This window comes from Gossypium arboreum, chromosome 5 (assembly GCF_025698485.1).
Source record: "Gossypium arboreum isolate Shixiya-1 chromosome 5, ASM2569848v2, whole genome shotgun sequence".
Lineage (NCBI taxonomy): Eukaryota > Viridiplantae > Streptophyta > Magnoliopsida > Malvales > Malvaceae > Gossypium > Gossypium arboreum.
This window is the reverse complement of record NC_069074.1, coordinates 91,958,946-91,977,543: the sequence shown is the minus strand read 5'-3', so window position 1 is coordinate 91,977,543 and position 18,598 is coordinate 91,958,946. Positions and strand designations below refer to the sequence as shown.

General features: G+C 31.0%; 1 protein-coding gene across 1 annotated transcript; it reads left to right on the top strand.

Annotated features, from left to right (window-relative positions):
• The first annotated feature begins 183 nt into the window (after positions 1–183).
• LOC108452339 (probable long-chain-alcohol O-fatty-acyltransferase 5) lies at positions 184–1,336 on the top strand. Its single transcript, XM_017750115.2, has one exon. It carries the CDS (start codon positions 207–209, stop codon positions 1,224–1,226), a length of 1,020 nt encoding a protein of 339 aa, XP_017605604.1. The 5' UTR covers positions 184–206; the 3' UTR covers positions 1,227–1,336.
• Positions 1,337–18,598: the final 17,262 nt, after the last annotated feature.

Sequence of the window (18,598 nt, the reverse complement as noted above, 5' to 3'; positions counted from 1 at the left end):
ATATCTTTATAGTTTTTCACAACTAACAAATTCTAGGCTTAAATTCATTATGATATGATTGGAGGCAATACACCGATCTATCAACATTCAATGAAATACACATTAAATTTTACACGTGTCTATGCACGCATGTAAGTAAAGTCAACTACAGTCCTTATCTATTAAACAGTAAACTTCATTTCCATCAAAGATCCAAAGATCAAGAAATGGAGAACGAGCTTCACAATTTGATCAAGGTATGGATTTTAGCTATAATTTCCCTGTGTTATTGTTTCTACATATCATCAAAGCTCCCCAAAGGCATTTTCAAGCTTTTTTCTTTAACCCCAATCTTCATCTTCTTCCTTTACCTCCCTCTCACCATCTCCTCCGCCTCTCTCGTCGGCATCACCGCCTTCTTCCTCTCTTGGTTAGCTAATTTTAAGCTCCTCCTCTTTTGTTTCGACCAACCACCGCTCTCACCACCGCCGTCCAACCTTTTTCATTTCATTTCCTTAGCTTCTCTTCCCATTAAACCTAAACAAAAAACCCCATCTCAAAACAAATCTAAACCACCCCAAAGATCAATCTTGTTTGCTATTAAAGTTTTAATATTAGCTTTGCTTTATCATTGTTATAGCTACAAACAAAATCTCCATAAAAATGTAGTTCTAGCAATGTACTGTGTCCACATCTACATTGAGCTTGAGCTCATCCTAGCCTTGGCCGCAACCCTTGCTCGAGCCGTGTTTGGGTTCGAGATCGAACCACAGTTCAATGAACCCTACTTGGCTACCTCTTTACAAGATTTTTGGGGTCGTAGATGGAACCTTATGGTTACTAGTATTCTACGACCAACCGTATATTACCCCATACGCCATATTTCTACTCGTTTGCTCGGATCAAGGTGGGCTTCGTTGCCGGCGATAGTCACCGTGTTCGTCGTCTCCGGCTTGATGCATGAGTTGATTTTTTATTACATGACTCGTGTGGCTCCTACTTGGGAGGTGGCATGGTTTTTCATCTTACATGGGGTTGCGGTGGTGGCGGAAGTGGTGGCGAAAAAGGTGGTGCCTGATAAAATGAGGTTGCACCCGGTGGTTTCCGGGGCGTTAGCTTTGGGATTTGTGGCGGTGACTGCCGTTTGGTTGTTTCTCCCGCAGTTAGTGAGGAATGGTGTAGACGAGAAGAGCATTGGAGAGTACTCCAAGTTGATGGATCTTATAAAGGGTTTGCTTCCATTTTGAATATCATTGTCATTTTAGAAAAAAATCATAAATAAAAATCAAGCCATTTAAATTCCTTCATTTGGAATCATGGTGACGATTATATTGAAGGCAGGACGAGCATCCTTGAAGTTACAAAGACAATTCAAGTCGGCATGTTTTATCAAAACACAGCATTGTTTGGTCGGTGGTGGAGGGTATCTCCCAGTGACCACCTGCGCGCAAAGGTTCAACGTACTCAATAGAATGTTACATATGGTTGCCCCTTTAGCTCCTTCCACCATTGCAATGACCACAAAGATTGCTACCAAGCAATACACCATAAGTTTCTCACTAACCTTACCCATTTTTCTTGCCTCAAAAAACCTATATATCAAACACAATGCTAAGTAACACACCTGCACTTAATTTATAGCAAGGGTTTTGAGGTAAACTATTTAGTATTCACCCAATTATTAGTAAAAATTTTTTGTCGCTCAATAATGAAAAGTTATAAAATGGTCATCCAATTATTAGTAAATTTCTTTTTTGGTCACCTAACTATCTTAGATTTTTGGGTATTTCTATTTTTTGGTAGCCAACTGGGGATCCAAAATGACAAAATTGAATAGTTTAATAATTATTTTGTAACTTTCCATAGTTGCATGATTAAAAAAGAAATTTACTAATAGCTAGATGATCATTTTATAACTTTTCATAACTATGTGATTAAAAAATAAAATTATTAATAATTGAGTGACTACTAGCATAATTTACCCATATATATATATATATATATATATCAAGACGTGAATACAGTTTGTAGGATAATCACGAGAGAACTTGAGTAGAAACTACATAACCCTCTGAGTCTGAATTGAACAACAAAGTTCTATGAAGAATAATAACATGGTTATTTTTTTTTCATTAAAAAAGGTAAATTCTACTATTAATCTCAATATTTTGTTAAAATTATGGATTTAGGTTTTATACTTTATTTTGATCAATTTGAGTCTTATATTTTTCAATTTTGACATTTAATCATAACTCACATAATAGCAATTAAATTCGTTCAATTAAATTCAATTAATAGTCCTATACTATGTTTAAAGTTACAGATTTAATCCATATTTTTCAAGTGGATCATTTTAAGTCCCTATATTTTTCGAATTTTAAAATTTCAATCTTGAAGCAAATGGCAATCGTTAATCCATTGCATGGATTTTTAGTTAATAATATGTGAAAATAATCAACTGACATTGTATTACATATATGATAATATCTTTATCACATCAAAATTTTGAAATAGCAAAACTTACTGAATCTAATAGTTATCGTTTAGTTAGTATTGAAACTTTAAAATTTGAAAAGTACAATCACTAAAAATGATTAAATTAAAGTATAAAGATTAAATCTATAAATTTTACAAAAAATAAGGACTAACAGCAAAAATTAACCTTAAAAATGTCGGTTTGATGTTCCATTTCCAGGATGTAGAAACTGTGGTTTCGAATAAGAAAACAGGCCATGCTATATTTAGTGACTTCCCAATAATCTAGACTATAGGCTATAAAAATGATAATTAAAACACAACACGACAATATATAACATATAAGTTGTCAAAGTTTGTCTGTTTGTCCTTCTCGTTTCTATCAAACACTTTTGTTGGATTTGACCAGATTGAATAAAAACAAATTTTTGAGAAAGCATATCTTATATTTGTCGAAACTATTTTCAAATCGAGTTTTGAAAAATGGGAATTGATTTAAAAAAACGAAAACGGGAGTCGCCACCAATCTTTTTAGGTGTGATTGGATCACCTTTAAAATATTTTTGTTTTAAAATCATTAGTTTTGGTGTACGTAATAAAAAGAACGGGTTCGGGAGTCGGTTACGTACGAGGAAGGATTAGCACCCTCATAACGCCCAAAAATTGGTACCTAATTGATTATCAAGTATCTTTAACTGTCGGAAATTTTAAAAACTTTAAGATATAATCCTCTTTAAAATATTTTGATATTTGAAAATTTGGGTTCACTTGTATCAAAGTGTTGACACTAAATTAGCCTTTTTAGAAATCCCTATCTCGAAACGACAAAATGCTACATCCAATAAGTTTGGACATATCACTTTGCAGTTCCAAGACAGTCGCCTACATTTTGAAAACCTTTAAAAATTTAGAAGGGTACTTGACTATTCGAACTTAACAAGAAAAGTTGCAACCCAATAAGTTAGGGCACTACTTTTTCGAAATTTCCAAACACCAAGCATTGCCTTTATATTTTTTTGAAAATTTTGGAGCCTTGTCTTTTTTAAAGATGATGCATGAGGGATTATATTGCATTATAAATCATAAATAATACGTGCATTTAAACAAAATGATGGCAATGATATAAAAATCATGCATTAGATTCGTACATATACATATAAAGCAAATATTAACGATATGCATACAAAGATATATATATAGCATGTATCGAGAATGAATAAGCAAAATATACAAACATACAAAATAATAATTAAATGATGCATGATATAAAAGCAATAATCAAATAATGTATGATATACAAATAGAAGAAATATAATGTCAATATACATGTCTACAACATATAACATATAATAATAATAATAAAATAACATTTAACACATACATATTACATGCAATATAAAAATCTACAAAAGAACTAGTAAAAATAAAATGATTGATTGCTAACAAAATATACATATAATTAAAAATAAGATATTTCATAACAATTTTAAAATAGCATTTAATATATAATATACAATATATAATAACAAGAATATTTACAAAAGAATAATAATTATATGGTAATATATTGGTTTGAAAGTATGTAAGAGAACTCATAATATAAATTTAAAATGAAATGATATATATAATAAATAAATAATTAATAATGAAATGTGTGTATAATATGAGTTAAAAATATGATTTAATAATAATAATTTACAAATTTTAAATAATATATATATATATAATATAAACATAACTAATATAATTGGTAATATGTAATATACATAACATATATATATATATATATATATATATAAAATAATAAGTAGTATAAAAGTAAAACATAATAAATATTATATAATAAAATATATGGGAAATAATATAATAAATATAGCATAAAATAATGAAAATTTATATGTAAAAATAATATGTATAAATAAATATATAATATATGTAAAAATATAATAATATATATATATATATAAATAATACTTATGAGAGAATTAATATATAATAAACAATTATAATACATATAAAAATAACACTTATAAAATAATTTTATGGAAGTAAAATTAAAATAAAACAAATAATAAAAATATATATATAGAATAATAAAATAAATATAGGACTAAATTTAGAGTTTAGCAAAATTACTGGGCGAATTTTGAAAGGAATAAAACTGAAATAAGGTCCTATTTAAAATGCAGGCAGAATTAGAGGGACTCACTGGGCAAATTGCTCTATTCCCAAAACGACGACGTTTTCCAGAATATAATTTAACAGCTATCGAGACTAAATTAAAACTAAAATAAAATAATGGGCCAAATTATAAATAAAATAAAGTTTAATTGTAAATACAAGAAGGAATAGAAGGACTGATTGGGCAATTAACCCAATTCTAAAAAATGCGCGGATCCTCCCCGGGTAACCGAGTCAACGCGCGGATCCTGGGGTCTAAAACGCTGTCGTATTATCAAGGCTATATAAGCCAACTTCTCAACTTTAAAATCATTTGAAACCCGATTTTTAAAAAAAAACTTAAGTTTTCTCTCTGAAAGAGAGAGAGAGGAAGGGAACTCCGGCACTGGCCTCAGTCGGCCACACTCCGGTCACGCGCCCACGCACCACCCTAAGGACCACCATACACGGTGGCTAGGGTTTGAAAAACCCTTCCTTTCGCTCGTCGTTCGTCAGCTAACTTCCTTCCTTTTATTTTTGTAATCTATATTTTTGCTAAAACAGTTTATATACATGTATATGTTACAAAAATAAAAAAAAAATTTCTGAAACTGTTTGTATCTCTCTGAATAAGTATCTGTAAGTATGTATTTCTATGCTCTTCAAGAATCTGTCCGTTTACAATGGTTTGATTCGGGCTTTTATAGCCACTGTTTATTACAAAAATTTAGGAAATAAATCTTTTTATATCTTTCCATATTTGCTTTGCTTGCTGTTGTGGTTCTTTCCCTCTTTTACAGGTGCTTGCGGAAAGATCGACGGTGTTGATAGAGGCCTGAAGTCTGGCGGTGGTGTCAGTGAGGCGCTGATTACGGAGGCAGAGCCTTGAGTGATGACCTTGATTGGGGAGCTGGATGACGCCCCGAACTTTCGAAGCGATTCTTGTGCTGAGGAAAAGAGCTAAGGTTGGAAACCCTAGCTGGAAATTTTTGGTTCTGGGCCTAGTTCATTTTGGGCCGTTGTATTAGGTCAAAGGTAGGCTTAGAAATGGGATTGTAATGTAGTGGGCTGAGTCTGCCGGGTAATGTTGTAATTGAGCCTCAGGTGTAATGGGTTTATGGGGCATAATTTGGGCTGTAAAAGGACTGTTTTGGGTTTTGGGTAGCAACAGTGGGTCAATGTAAATGGACTGTTTAAAAACAATTATTTATTTATTTATTTTCTTAATTTTAAACCCCAGGAAAATTTTGGTTACTACAATATTTATGTTTAAATATACGTGTAACATGAATAATAATTATAGATGTCTTTTAAAAAAAAGTGAGAGTACCAATGGAATCCAATAGTAATTGTAACATCTTTAGTCTGATTTGATTGTCAAGTTCGAGTTATAAGATGTCATATTTATTGTCAAAATAGCTACAACCAATTATACAGTAAACATTAAGCAAACATGTAATTAAGTGCTAAGCATATTTACATTATGTTAATTAGTCAAATCCGAGCCTTAATCAAGCTTATGAAGGCTCTTTTATTGACTCGAGCATGAAATAGGACCAAATTGTAAAATTTTAAAAATTTCAAACCATTGTCGCGACTTCAATGTTTCCTCGTCGCGACGTGGGCAACTTCGTATGTCATGTCGCAACGACAAACCCTTGCTCATTGCGACGAGACTCTTTGAGTTGCCAATGTTGCGATGTCGAGATCCATAGTCGTGACATGGAACTTGTTTTCAAGAAAAATAGATCATTTAGTACTTATTTCAATGCTTCCAAACAACCTATTCAATTTACTCAACAAATCACAATCTTTACTTGAATCAAACTATACCAAAAACATTCCAGAACAAGCCATTTAAACATTTCCAGTCAATCAATTTAATATAAGTTCAAATTAACACAAAATATACCAGTTCAACTCATTCAATTATAAATCATCTATCCAACCAACTAGCCATTCAAATACCGATTTATTATCTATGCTAATCCATGTTCAAACATGCGATTTTAATTTTCAAACCTAATTCAAACACATTTACCAAAACATGCCATTTCAACTAGTCAAAATCATTCATTAGGAAGGTTTCGAGCTATGTCCAATATTCAAAGTTAACATATACAAAACACCTATATACATGTCACAATTTCAAACTTAAAATGATCAAAAAGCTACAGATTCAAAAACAAGATAGTGTGAGATTCAAAGCGATCCGCATGATATGTTCTGCAAGGTAATGATCTACAAGGAAAACAAAAAGTAACATACTGCTTAGTAAATTCATATGAAATTTAACTTTATCTTGATATTACAATAAACTGAACATTTAAATACTTTGTCATTCAATATGGCATCATTTGACATATCTTGAAATAGCTAACATATAATATCATATACAACAATAGGTTAGTCCATTTTCATAATAAGAATTTTAAACAAAAGTAATTTACCACAACTCAATTTGAAACATGTACAAAAAAATTTCATATTCAATTTGAAAACATGTACAATTCAATCCACATCTGTATCATTACAATGATTTCATTTCAGTTAGGTTACCATTTCAGATACACGTAACTATATTGCTCACACAAGGTGACAATGATTAGGGTTTCTAAAAACAAACTGATATTTATGAAATTGCTCAAACAAGTTGATATCATATTGTGGTTACTAGTCCAGGCTAAACCAACGACACATATAAATTGAGAATTCGAAAATAAAATTTGGATTTTATATAACCATGTAAATCCCTGACTGATTCCATATTTGACCCTAATGGCATGCCATACGTATTATAATCTTTTACTAAGTTCATATGAGCATCATTATCTTAATCGTATCATTTCAAGTCTTATATCAGAATACATATTTCATACAAATCCTGTAAACATGTAACATTCATATCGGTAATTTGTACCCTTTCGTATAGCCAACATTTTCATGTTAACAATTCAGTCCATAAATAGCCAAATAAGCCAATTTCCACAATTTCACTTAAATATAAACATACAATTAAAAGAAATACAATTCAAAAGATAATTTAGTAAGTTCCATATGAACTTACCTGGAAAAAGAGCAATAAATGAGACTTTAAGGACTAATCGACAATTTTTTATTTTCCCCAATTATCTTCGGTTTGGTTCAATTCTTGATTTATACAATTATTCAATTCAATTTATCAATACTAAAAATTTTATAACATTTTATTATATGCAAGTACAGTTCAATTTTATTTTCTGGATGTCCATAAATTTTTGCATTTTATTCAATTTAGACCCTAAAATCGTAATTGCCATAACTTTCAATTTTGAGCTTAGATTTCAAAACCGATCTCACTCACATCCTTTTAGAACCCTCTACTATCTATTGTTAAAACAATTTCATATCATTTTACACTTTAATCCTTTTTGACAAAACTAACAATTTAAACTTTACAATCTTATCCTTTTCCACATCTAAGCTTGAAATCTATCAATTTAACACCAATTTCTTTAAAAAATTATCAATGAAAACTTTTAAAAAATTTAATATTTTTACAAATTGGTACATGAGCTAGCTAAATCAAGTTCTCATGGCTTAAAAAATATAAAAATTACAAGAAAATGACTTAATTGCACATAACAATTTTGTAACCGAATGTGAAATGTTTCCTTAGGTTTTCTCTCCTCCAAGACTCGACCAAGAGAGGAAGATGAATAAAAGATGATGATTTTTCCTTTTAATTTGTTTAGATTAAGGATGAGTTAATTAAGTTTAATTAATTAACTATTAATCAAAGATAGTGGGAATGTCATCATATACCACTATTTCATATTTTAAATTGGTTAAATTGCCTTTTTAGACCTTTTATTAATTATAATTTAAGTCCCTAAATTTTTGGCCAACTTAAAACCTATAGCGATAAACTTTTACAATTTAGTTATTGAACTTTTATTAGCCAACATGTAATGAACCGAAAGTTATGGTATCAGAAATCGAGTCTAGAGTACTATTTCCGTGAAATTAATTCATGAATATTTATTAGAAATATTTATGAATTATAGTTGAGTGGTTGATTAATGTTTGATTAAGTTAAGTAGCTTGGATTTAGAATAAGGACTAAATTGCATAAGGTATAAAAGTTTAATTATAGATTAAAAATTAGTAAAGGGACTAATCTAGCAATTAGACCCTAAGTGACATGTGTGTGTTAATATTGTATAACATGTGTAATAGTTGGTAAAAATATTAAATGTGTTAAAGTAGTTTTTCTTATAGATTAAGTTATTTTATTAGAATAATATTATATTATTAATATTATTATATTGAATATAGATTTATGAATAAAGGAAATGAAATAGAAAAAAAGATAGAAAGAGTTACAAAGAGTAAACTGAGAAAGAAAGAAAGAAAAAGAAAAGGGAAAATTTGAGGATTAAGACCTTAAAGCTTGATTGGTAAGTTGTTTTAGCTCATTTTCTTGTGATTTTTATGTTTATGGATGCCTAATTCAAAGTTCTACATGTATGAGGTTAAAATGAAGAAAAAAATAGAGAATTTTTAGATATTGATTTAGTTGAATAAATTGAGGTTTTATGGGTTAAATTGATAGAAATTGAAGTTAGAAGTGATTTGTTAAAGGAATTTTTAAGTTAGGTTTAACTAGGAATTAAGTTGTATAGAGCTCAAAATTTATGTTTTATGATGATTTTTTTTATGAGCTTGAAATTGCTAATGAGTTGATTAAAAGAGAATATGAAGATTGTGTTAAAGAAAAAAAGATTGTAATGGAAAAAGGACGAAATTGGAATTTTTGTAAAAGTTTGATAGAAAGTGAAAATGTGATTTTTGATTAGTATTTTGATGAATTTCAATTGTATGATTGTCCATAGCTAACGTAGCACCGGATACGTCATCCAAGAAGGGAAAAGAGAAAGTGAACGAAGATATCGATTAAATTCAATAAATAGTGGTTTGTATTTCTATAAACCGAGCTTAATCGTTATGGCTATATTTGATATTTATATTGTATGAAAATGTGAATGAGGTAAGTATTCTTACCATATCGAAATGAATGTGATTTTGAATACCCTGTTAACAGTGTCGGGCTAGTCGGATATAGTTGACATGTCATAGGAATTGGAAGTATTGGGATATTCCGACCTTGAGTCGATGAGACACTATGTGTCGACTACTGTTAAAGTTCCAGATTTGTTCCGATGAAGTACTTTGTGTACTATAATGTTAAAGTTCCGGATTTGTTCCGATGAAGCACTATGTGCTTATCCTGGAGTGTGAGTTGGATCTGTGTATCCGTCAGTATCCGAGTTATGTTAATAACGGTAAATAAAGTAAAGATTATTAAAGTACTGATTGATTGACTGTTATTGAAATGATGATTGATATTGAATAATAGCAATAATGTGTTTGAATTACAATGTTTTAAAGTTGATTAAGCTATTGTTTATAGAAATACCACCGAGAGTATTCTCAACAGACGGTTTGTTTCGTCATGCAGCTAGGTACGAAAGTATAAGGACTCAGCATACAAGCCAGTCCCCGAACTCAAATTGGTGAAGTTTCTATCTTTTTGGAAAATGACATTGTACCTAGGATGTCTTTTGGTCATTTTGAAAGTACCTAAGTTTTTAAGTGATATTTTGATATGTAACCTTAAGTATGGTATGTTTTTGATATGTTAGTGAAGAGAAATAAGAGGAAGTGATGGTAAATATTGTAGAGAGAAGAAATGAAGATGTTATAAACTTAGTTATCAACATTTTATACTAAAACAGATTTGGACAGTAGCAGTAGTCCAACTTTGAAAATACACCAAAAATAGTAGAAAATGAATTAGATGATGAATAAAATATGTAATTGAATATTAATGAATCTATTTTTATGTGGAAGAAACATAATAGGTAAAAGAGTTGTATTTTATGAGATATTTACGTTTTGGTGAAACAGGGTTAGAGCAATTTCTGGATTCCCTATTCTGACTTTAGAAATTCACCATAAATTGTGTGTAAATAATTAGGACTCACAATTTATATGTATGGATTCCTTATTGAGTCTATTTTTAATTTAAACAAACAGAATAGTCATTGGATTTCTTTACAGGAAGAAATTTGATTCGAAGTGTACAGGGGTCAGAGTAGCCAAACCCTGAAATAGGGGAGACTTTTACTAATAAACTGTACTAATTGGCCAGAGCAAAAATTCTAGAAAAAAATTAGTAAGTAGATATATGAGTCTAGTTTCAGGAAAAAATTACGGAATTGGATTTCAAGTTTTGTAACTCGAGATATGATTTTTTTAGCAACTGTGACACAGATGGATAGTTTACTACGAGAATTGTTTGAACTTATTTAAATGCTAAAATAAGTTTAGTAATGTCTCATGCTCGACTGCAGCGACAGTCTTGGGTAAGGGAGCGTTACACATCAATTCAAAAAAATTACTAAACCAAACTTTAATATATTACCATAATAGCCTCGAAAATATTAAATATTAATATTTACAGACACTGTTTTACGAAAATGAGGTTTCAAATCGCTTTTCCAATACCATTAAAAATAAGGCTGTTATAGTCATCATAATTGTTGAGGGGAGAATATGTTCCTTTGTAAAAGGTTTTCAAAGTGTCGTCCTCCAACAGTCAACCCAAACCCCCAACAATCAATATAATCCCTGTGTCGGGGTTTAAAAAAAAAATGAAGAGTACCATGTTTGCAAGCATGTAGTCTTTAAGCCTTGGTTGGTGGTTTGAATCGCAACACACCCAAGTACCTCCACTATTATTCACACGGCCTATACTGACATTTTTCCCAAGTCTTGCAAGTACCTATCTCTCGAGGCGGCCCTTCCATGAACCGTACATGGCTCTTCATGAAAGCTAAGGACAAAACCTCGACAAGGGGACAATACCTTCGGTTGTTGGGGGATTAGGTCGGCTGCACAACATACGACACTTCAAAGACTTCTCTCAAAGGAGTCGGTCCCTCCTCAACAATAATAATGCTTTTGAGTTAAAACATCATATGAAAAATTGTAAAGTTGTGAAGTGTAAATAAGATATGTCTCGATGAATTTTTGTTCTTCCTCTTTCCTTTTTTTTTTGCTACATTCCAACTACACTGTCAAAAGAGAAACAGAGTAGCAGCCAAAACCAGAAACTTACAGCAGATGTAGAATAAAAACACAGGCCAAAAACAACCAAAAACCTACTAATTCTTAAAAACTAAAACATCGCCACCAAGCTTTAAACATTTCCATCCGATTAACCCCAGCCATCGCCAATGAAAACGCCATACCATTACCATTTCTATCTGCCAATGAGAAGACAATATTCCCCACCTTCATCATGGATCTCTCAATATCTGCAAAAACTGAATGAAGCAACCAAGGCCTCGATACCTTGTTAACACACCACGAAAAAGCCACCAAAGAACCAACTTCAATAAAAAGATACTCCTTTGGTTTCCAATTCATTGCTATAAAAACCTCTAAAGCAATCTTCACAACACCAATCTCTGTCTCCTCAGCATTATTTGCAAAAATAACACCAGAGAAAATAGCTCTAACCACCCCCTCCATATCTCTCAAGACTCCTACACACCCTGCTTTATTTTCAAGCTCAATCCTACATATGTTAAATTTTAACCAACTAGCAGGAGGTGACCTCCAACAGAACACGGCAGGATTGGATCTAACAGATTCTACCCGACACTTGAGTGGAGAAATCCACCAAAGATCCTCCTGTAATAAAATTTCATCATGGATAGATCTAATCCACAACAACGCTTTCATTTTTGATAGAAACACCAAGTTTTCCATGTAAACTCTCTTTTTATTGAAAATCATACCATTTCTTGCTAGCCAAATTGTCCAACAAGCTGCTGCTATAGCAATCAACCATAAACATTTCCTAAAAGCATTCATACGCACATTGTTACATAAGACAAAGAAATCCAAAAAGCCTTCCACCGGCTTCCATACCTCCTCCCACCACATGAAGATTCTCCCCCAAAATCCATCAATAAATTTACACTAAAAAAATAAATGGGAAGCGCACTCCGGAACACCTTCACACCATGGACAATTTAATGAAAAATTTTGAAAGCACACCCCTCTTTTAACCAGAATCTCCTTTGTTGGAAGTCTATCAATTGCTAGCATCCATAAAAAACTATGCACTCTAGGAGGCACCTTGGTATTCCATAATCTACCAAAATCAAAATTAATGATCTCCTCATCCTCCAGCATCAATAATTCTGTGCATTTTTTAACCGAAAAGACCCCTTCTTTATCTTTTACCCAACACAACCTATCCTCAATGTTCAAATTCAAATTCGTGCCAATCACCCTTTCAGCCAACTCTTTGCCCAAACCTACCTCCCTCTCCAGCAACGGTCTTGTAAAATATTCATTCCAATTAGTACTTCCACTCCCTAACAGACTTACCACTTCAACTACAGTACAATCCTTACTCTTAGTAATACGGAAGAGTCTTGGATAGATCAATTTTAGAGGCCGATCCCCGTGTAACACCCCCTAACCCCAAACCGTCGCCGAAACGAGGTTATGAGTCATTACCGGACATATCAGACAACTTACGAATAATTTACAATTAATATAACTTTCATAGTATAATATAATAATTAAGTCCCTATATTGGACTCTCGAAGTTCAAACACGTATTAAAAGTAAAACGGGACTTGTTCGAGTGTTCCAGAAATTTTTTTTTATAAAAATTTCGGCAGCATTTCTGCTTATTGCAAGTTCAAACCAAAACAATCAACACCAGTGTTTCACATTCATATAACTAATATTTATATCATTAACATAATTTTTAACTTAATGTATACATATAATTTTATATGCAACTACCTAGTACATGCCACTTAACCAAAGGAAGAAATACATCACCAAAATCTTTTTGTTGGAGTCGGGTTTGTTTTGGATGCTAGATCGGATCCGAAACTCTAATAACCTGTGCACAGAAACAACCGTACGCTGAGTATTTCATACTCAGTGGTACTACTATAAATCAAAACTATTTAACATTAATAAATTACAAACATCAACCATAAATTTTATAATTATTTAAACTAATTTATATATAATTATTTTACTTCATAAATCTTAAATTCATAATTCATTTTTCTCATACCAACTCAATTCATATTTTAGTTCATACATTCTTTCTCATACTTTTCAATAGTGCCAAAACAAATAATCTTATTTTCAAAATTTCATTTCAATTATTTACCCTATTAACAAGGCTCGGACTCTAACAGATACGCGGATTCCACCCAAACACACCAGAATGTCCAACCCAAACACACCCAGAATATTATTAATCCTCCATAACACACCAGTAAAGCATTAAGTGCCTCTTCGGATAAACCGAAGTATATAATAACAGAAACATCTTCTCGACCGAACTACAATCTCCTCATCACATCACAAATCCAATGGCATGCCATTTGTATCAAATCTAGTCCGACAAGTTAATAGGGTATTATTTTACTTTTTCTAATTTCAATTTCATTTACACAAAAATTTTCAATACTCAATCAATTCAAATATCTATTATCTTAATTCATATACAAATTAATTTTCACACATACTTATAATTAAATTTAAATATAATACTTACTTTATCTTAATTATTCCATAACTATAAATTCAATATACATTTAATAAATAGTTTGAGTTATAGTAATACAAACTCGAAACACGAGTTTACTCCTCAACGATCTTTTCTTCTCCTTTGGATGCCGATGCCTCGTTTTCCTTATTAGCAAACAAGTTTGAAGCTTCAAAATCCCAATTTTCCCTTTTTCTTTTCTTTCCCTTTTTCTTTTCTTTCCCTTTTCTTCCCCTGTTTTTCGAATGCTCTCTGTTTCTTATTCTTTTTGTTTCTTTTTATTTCATTCTTTTATTCTTTTATTTACTTTATTTACTTTATTTTTTTAATTAACATATATTATAATATATTTATTTTAAATATCTATTAAGCATTTAATTATATACACACAAGTGTACACCATCAATACCATACATTTGTCACCATTTATTTTATTTTATTTTTTACACAATTATTTAATTATTTAATTAACAAATATCTTTTACTTTAATATTAAGTAACTTAATTATTTTATTACAAGTGTACATGTATCTATTTATTACAAATGTACCAATATTTTTATTACAATTGTCATTATTCAATTTGTTTGTCAAACAAAAATTTCATAAATTAATAAATTAATTATTTAATTAACAAATATCTTTTACTTAAATTATAAATAATTTAGTATTTAAATTACAAATGTACCAATATAATTTTTACACATGTATATTTTATTATCATATATTTATCAACTATTTAATTTATTTAAAATATAATATTCATTAAATAATCATAATAATTATAAAACCATAATAATATTTTAATATATATAATACATACATTCAAGAAAAATCTTGATTTTTCTTCCATTTGCAACCTCAATTTATGTAAATGGCTTAATTGTCATTTTGATCCTTTTATTTTCTATTACTTTAGAATTAAACTTTGACCCATTTTTCAATTTAGTTCTTTTTGCTAATTATTCTAAATTAAGATAATTTCACCTAATTAAATCCTAATTAGACACACCACTAGGCTCATAAATATTTTTAATAATTATTTTTGAACTTATTTCACTAAGACGGAGGCCTTATAACTCACTTTTCCGGTGCCCGTGAATTTTGGGTCATTACACCCCGCACCATTTATCCCACCAGAATAAAGCTGTCTTACCATTCCCAATCTTCCAATAGAAAGAATCTTCCCCAACACATCTAGAAACAGCGACATCCATAGAATTTTCAACAATTCCTTTCCATATAGAAGACATGTTTTTTGGACAGATTGTCTTGAATCGCCAACATTGGACATTAGAACCATATTTTGCTAAAATGACCTTTCGCCACATTTAGCCAATAAAGCTTTGTTTTTAACACCTAAATTGACCACTTCTGCACCCCCATTGACCTTAGGATTACAAATAATATTCCATCTAATTTTCGCCATTTTTTTCTTCCCATCAATACTCCCCCATAGGAAATTCCATCTAATCTTATCGATCCTTTTAATTATAGTTACCGGGGCGCAAAATAGAGACATAAAATAGATTGGCAATGCCGATAACACAGCGTTAATTAGAACCACCCTTCCAGCCCACGATAAAGAATGACATTTCCAACCAGCTAATTTTCTCCTTATCCTATCAATGATCAGATTCCAATTAGCTATTCTCTTCGGATTAGCACCAAGAGGAATTCCAAGATAGTCAAATGACAGCGAGCCTATTTTGCATTTACAAATTGCTGTTAATCTAGATAGGAGTTCTTCGTTCACATTAAAACCCACCAAGCATGACTTTTTAAAATTAATGCTCAAACCCGTGAATAACTTAAAGCACCTAAGGATATACTTCACATTGCTCACCTCAATGTCATCAGCTTTCAAAAACAGGATCGTGTCATCTGCAAATTGGAGGTGAGAAAAATCCAATCCGGAGATAATATTTTTGAATCCTTCGATAAGCCCCAACTCCACTACACTGTCAAGCACCAAATGAAGCACTTCCGCAACTAAAATGAACAGGAAAGGAGACAATGGGTCACCCTGACGAAGCCTTCTACGAAAACCAAACTCCTTAGTTGAGAAACCATTAATAATCACCGCAGCTTGAGCCGTGGAAATACATTCCATCATCCAACCTCTCTATTTATCCCCGAAACCCATTTTGAACATTACCAGCTCCATGAAATCCCACCTAACACAATCATACTCTTTAGAAAAATCTAACTTAAAAATCAAAAACCCCCCATCACCGCCTTTCATCTTAACCGAATGGATTAATTCATTCGCTATTAAAACCCCGTCAAAGACTTGTCTTCCTTTAATGAAAGTGCATTGAGTATCACTAACCACCTCCCCAACCATCTCTCTTAATCTTCTGGACAGCACCTTTGACACGATCTTGTACAATGAGCTCACCAGGCATATTGGCCTAAAATCTGTAATTTCCACAGGATTCTCCACCTTCGGAATTAGAGTAATAAAAGAAGAATTTAAACTCTTTTCCAACTTCCCAGTTGAGAAAAACTCCGACAATAAATCACATAAATCATCCTTAACAGTTTCCCAACATTTTCTGAAAAAGCACAAATTAAAATCATCCGGCCCAGGTGCTTTTGATTCATCACAACTCCAAATTGCTTCTTTAATTTCTCTCATAGAAAACGATTCCTCCAATTTCCTCATCCTGACCTCGCTAAAAGTTTTAAATTTCAAATCAAGCCCCATTTTCCACCTTCTCACCGAGCAATTGAAGTAACTTTTGAAATAATTATACAGCCGCTCTTTAATTTCCTTTGGCTCTTTCAAGCAACGGTACCCAATTCTTAGACTAAAAACCATTCTCCTTTTCGCTTTGATTTTCACTGCTCTATGGAAAAAAAGGCTATTAGCATCCCCTTCTTTTAACCAAGTCATCCTTGATTTCTGCCCCTAAATAGATTCTTTGAATCTTATTACATCCCACAACTCAGTGTTCAGATGTTTCAATTCCTCCAATTCCTTCACAGTCAACTCTCTTTTTTCACAAATTTCATCCATCTCATTGTCGAAACCATCTTTAAATCAAGTTTTGGAAAATGGGAATCGACTTTAAGAAAAACGAAAACGGGAGTAGCCACCAATCTTTTTAAGTGTGATTGGATCACCTTATAAAATGTTTTGTTTTAAAACATTAATTTTGGTCTACGAAAGTCAAGAAGACGGATTCGGGAGTCGGTTACGTACGAGGAAGGGTTAGCACCCTCGTAACGCCCAAAAATTGGTACCTAATTGATTATCAAGTGTCTTTAATGTCGGAAATTTTAAAAATTTTAAGGTGCAATCCCCTTTAGAATATTTTGATTAGGGTTCACTTGTATCAAATGAATCAAAATATCACATTCAGTAAGTTAGGACGCAATATTTTTAAGACATTCGAAGCTAAGCTAACCTTTTTGAAAATCTCTATCTCGAAACAACAAAACTCCATATCCAGTAAGTTAGGACACAACGCTTTGAAATTCCAAGACAGTTGCTCGTATTTTGAAAACCTTAAAAAAAACTTAGAAGGGTGCTTGACTATTCGAACTCAACAAGAAAAGTTGCAACCCAGTAAGTTAGGGCACTACTTTTCTCGAAGCTTCCAAATACCTTTGAAAACTTTGGAATCTCCTTTTTGATTAATGCATGAAGAATCATATTAACATCATAGAATAACATACAAGATAGCATATTATCATAATAGGTAAGTAAAAGTATGAATTTAAACAAATTTTAAACAACAAACATGACAAATTTAACACATGTAAAACATACATACAAAAAAATATATGACATACATTAAAATGCATAAGTGAACATATAAACATATACGGTATAACTCTATATACATTTTAATAAATTAATAGACAAAAGATGATGCATGGCATACAACTTAACATAAACATTCCTAAAATAATATCAACATACATGTCAATTCTAAAATATGACCTTTAATAATAATCACAAAACAAGATTTAATATATAAATGATATGTTCAATATATGTGAAAAAATTAATGTATATTAAAATGTAATATAAGGTAAGTAATTATTGATAAAATATACCTAAAATATAAATTAAAAAATGCTTAAAATAAGTTATGTATAATAATATAATATGAATAAAATAAGGAAATATAAAATAATAATAATAATACAATACGTATTTTGCATATAAAAGTATGGTAGCATAATTAGTAAAAAGGATATATACATAATAAAATATATATAAAAGAATATATAAGAAAAATAAATATTATAAGGAATGTTATATAATAAGATATAGTATGTAATAAAATATAAATAATTATAATGAAATATAATATGGTATATATATAATAATAGTAAT

Bases quoted from the DNA above. Each gene is read 5' to 3' on its own strand.
- LOC108452339 (XM_017750115.2), top strand. From the start codon at position 207: ATGGAGAACGAGCTTCACAATTTGATCAAGGTATGGATTTTAGCTATA.